Source organism: Trypanosoma rangeli (genome assembly GCF_003719475.1).
Source record: "Trypanosoma rangeli strain AM80 chromosome Unknown Tra_15.4_contig_00586, whole genome shotgun sequence".
Lineage (NCBI taxonomy): Eukaryota > Euglenozoa > Kinetoplastea > Trypanosomatida > Trypanosomatidae > Trypanosoma > Trypanosoma rangeli.
Genome location: NW_021706336.1, coordinates 1 through 3110, shown reverse-complemented (window position 1 = coordinate 3110; position 3110 = coordinate 1). Strand labels below are relative to the sequence as shown.

Sequence of the window (3110 nt, the reverse complement as noted above, 5' to 3'; positions counted from 1 at the left end):
TCCCTCCCTTCCCCTCCTCCCTTCCCCCCGGTTTCATGTCGTTTTTTCTTTCTTTTCTTTTGCGCTTCGCCTCCCCGTCAGTTTTCTTCCTTACCGCTCTACCTCCTTCTCCTCTCCGGGCCTTTTGCTCCCTGCTCTTGGTGCCGCATCTCCTCTGCGCCTGCGACGACGGGCACACACGCGCACGCACTCAACAAGAAAGAAATACTCTTCTCTACGGTTCTCTCTTTTTTTCTTGCTTTTTTTTTGGTTTTTGTTTGCACCCATCAGTGCGGTTCTGAACGGACACGCGTGCGCAGTCGCCTGTTGGACAGTTTCTGAGACACACGCACACGTGGCACGCAGCGGAGAGTCACGGCGCAGTTGCCACTCACACACCAAGAAAGGGAGGACAGAGAGGAGAACGCAAACAAAGGAGGGAAAACAAGGCGGTTCTCGTTTACAGCAATACTCCATAAGAAGGAAGAATAAAAAGAAGTGTGAGCGTGGCGGGCAAAACAGGAAAAACAGGTCCAAATAAGAGTCTTACAATTTGTTTTTCCGTGTACATTTTTTTGCATAAATACCGCTGAGACGAGAGGGTCCAACAGCGAGTGAACTAGTAAGGTGCGAAAGAAGGAGGTCAGTTATTTTTCTCACATTGGCTTTTTTTTTGCTTTGTTTGTTCTCGACGGTAGGGCCCACTTTTTTTTTTCTGTGTGTGTGTTTGTTACATGCTCGCTGCTGGTGCTTGGTGAACAAATGGCGGCGTCAGGGGCGGACCCGCGGAACCTCATCGTCAACTACATCCCGACCCCTGTTTCGGATGACGTGCTGCGCCACCTGTTTGAAAGGTTTGGCCCGCTTCTCTCTGCCCGCGTCATTCGCGACCGGAAGAAGGGCGAGCATCCAAAGGGGTACGGGTTTGTGGTGTACGCCGACAAGGAGTCAGGGCTTGCAGCTATGGAGGCAATGAATGGGTTTGAAATTCACAACAAACGCTTGCGCGTGTCTCTTGCGTTTGGGCCGGGGAACGCGCAGCCCAAACGTAAGCCGAGTCCCAGGGCCACAGTGCAGGACAGGAAGGCGAGCAGTCATGTGGCGTCGTTGCCCTCAGCCGGCCCATGTGCCCCACGCCCGTATCCTGCGTGTTCTGCGGGCTTGGACCCCAGAAGGGATCCCAACGCCATGGCGTTTCAAGGGATGCCGACATTTTCCTTTCCTCAGACCTTCTGCGCATCTCCTCTGGCTATGGCGCCACAAAAACTAACCATCATGAATGCTGTTCCTGTGGAGTTTTACGCAGCACCACATTTTATTCTTGCTCCGGCAGAGGATGGAACACAATTACTGGCAACGCCCGTACACCCGCAGGGGTTAAACTCGCCGGCCTACACCCCTCCGCCCCCACCTCCGCCGTCGGTGATTGTCGTTCCCAACACCGGTGTGAACAATAACGTAATCCACGCAAGTCTGAACGGCACGACCATCGCTAGCAAAAGTAGTGCAGGCCTTGTACACAATGGCGACAGTGACATTAGACAGGTGCCGCCACAGGCTGCGCCAACGATTCGGGTCCCAAAGGAATCTGCCTGCCCGGCTTTGCTGCAGCCACTCTTTTTCCCACCTTCAGTTTCGCTGCTCCCACAGCTAGATCCAGCAATGGCTGGCGGCAGCCCAACTTGCTACTCGTCGCTAGGATCGCTTGATGTGGCCAGCGTCACTGCAAGCAGCAAGCCGTCAGAAGCAATAAATGGCTTCATGCTGAGGTCCCCGTAGTCTCTCATTGAGGTGGAATCCTCCGTACCGCGAGATGTGGCCAGATGGCGAAGCGGGGGGGGGGTGCGAAATTTTTGTGCGGAGAGTTAACTGAGGTAATTGGTTGAGCAGTCCCTGGTGGCTGGGGGGATGCAGCGGCAGAACGAAGAAAATAAAATGCATGTGGAAAAAGGAAGAAAGAAGGCAACGAAAAACAACAACAACAACAACATCAACAGGATGGGGAGGAGGGCCGCATATGTACACACGCGCATGCATGAAGAGGATGCGGTGTTTTAAAGGACCCACCACTTCCCTTCACCACAAAACAACAGAACCCCCCTCCCCACCAAAATAATAATAAATGTTACGTAAAATGAAAAGAAGAAGAAATTAAGGTAACACAAAACAAACAAAAACAAAAGGCGGGGATTAGAGATGGGGAAAAGAAGGGGTGGACGGCGCGGAAAGTCAGTAGCGCCAAGAAATATACGAGCAATGGAAAGCACGAAAACCAAGACACTCCCACGAGTTTCTTCGAATTTGACGTGAAGCAAAAACAATCAGAAACTGAGCGATTGACGCGTAAAACATATGCGGAAGAAACACTCTTTTATTAGATGCAGCTGTCGTGCGATGGGCTTATTCATTTTTGACGAGCCTTTTCTTATTCTTTTTTGATTCTTTTCCTTCATTTTTACTTGTTAGTGTCGTGCTGCGGTGTATCCTCTTTTTTTTTGTTGTTTGTGTGTGTGTGTCTTTATTTCTCTCTCTTTTTTTTTTATTGTCTGCTGTCTTGCTTCGCTATACATCCGTTGCTCCTTTTTTATTGTTGGTGCTCACCACCTGCGATGTCGTTGTTGGTATTTTTTTTTGTTTTTCCTTCTTGCCAGCACACACAGACATATTATATATATTATATATGTCTGTATACGAGATGGTGGCCGCCATGTGCCATGGTCTCCATTGCACGCGCGTCGAATGTGTACTCCACCACGTGCTCTCTTCTCTCGTTTTTCCTGTTTGTTTTTTGTTTTCCGTATGTATATTTATATACGTATCTCTGCGTCTTGATATGGCTGTTTGCCCTGTTGATTGACTTGTTTTTTTTTCGTTTTTTTTTTTGCTTTCTGCTTCGTGCCTCCGCACGAATTGCTTTGGTAATGATGATGCCCTTCTCTCTCTTTTTTTCTTTTTTTATTTTATTTTGTCTTTTGCCTTATTTTGGTTCGCAACGCTTGCCGCTGAGGGGAGAGGAGGAGGAGTGAAATAAAAACGAGTGACAAAGCGGGAATGAATAAACGGCAAGGAGGAAATTGCACCTTGCAACAAACTGGCTTCAGCGGGGCGGTGACGGCACACGAGGGCTCAAC

The 3110-nt window shown here is 49.5% G+C and overlaps 1 protein-coding gene across 1 annotated transcript, besides 7 other annotated features; it reads left to right on the top strand.

Moving 5' to 3' along the window:
• Positions 1-227: 227 nt before the first annotated feature.
• Positions 228-259: a sequence feature (A-rich).
• Positions 260-741: 482 nt separating this feature from the next.
• Positions 742-1758, top strand: TraAM80_09447 (RNA-binding protein; the record flags this gene model as incomplete). The annotated part of the gene is made up of 1 exon (XM_029386128.1): positions 742-1758. One exon carries the CDS (start codon positions 742-744, stop codon positions 1756-1758), a length of 1017 nt encoding a protein of 338 aa, XP_029233995.1.
• A 184-nt stretch (positions 1759-1942) lies between these two features.
• Positions 1943-1975: a microsatellite.
• A 136-nt stretch (positions 1976-2111) lies between these two features.
• Positions 2112-2162: a microsatellite.
• A 305-nt stretch (positions 2163-2467) lies between these two features.
• Positions 2468-2523: a sequence feature (GA-rich).
• Positions 2524-2641: 118 nt separating this feature from the next.
• Positions 2642-2670: a microsatellite.
• A 167-nt stretch (positions 2671-2837) lies between these two features.
• Positions 2838-2862: a microsatellite.
• Positions 2863-2911: 49 nt separating this feature from the next.
• Positions 2912-2962: a sequence feature (A-rich).
• Positions 2963-3110: the final 148 nt, after the last annotated feature.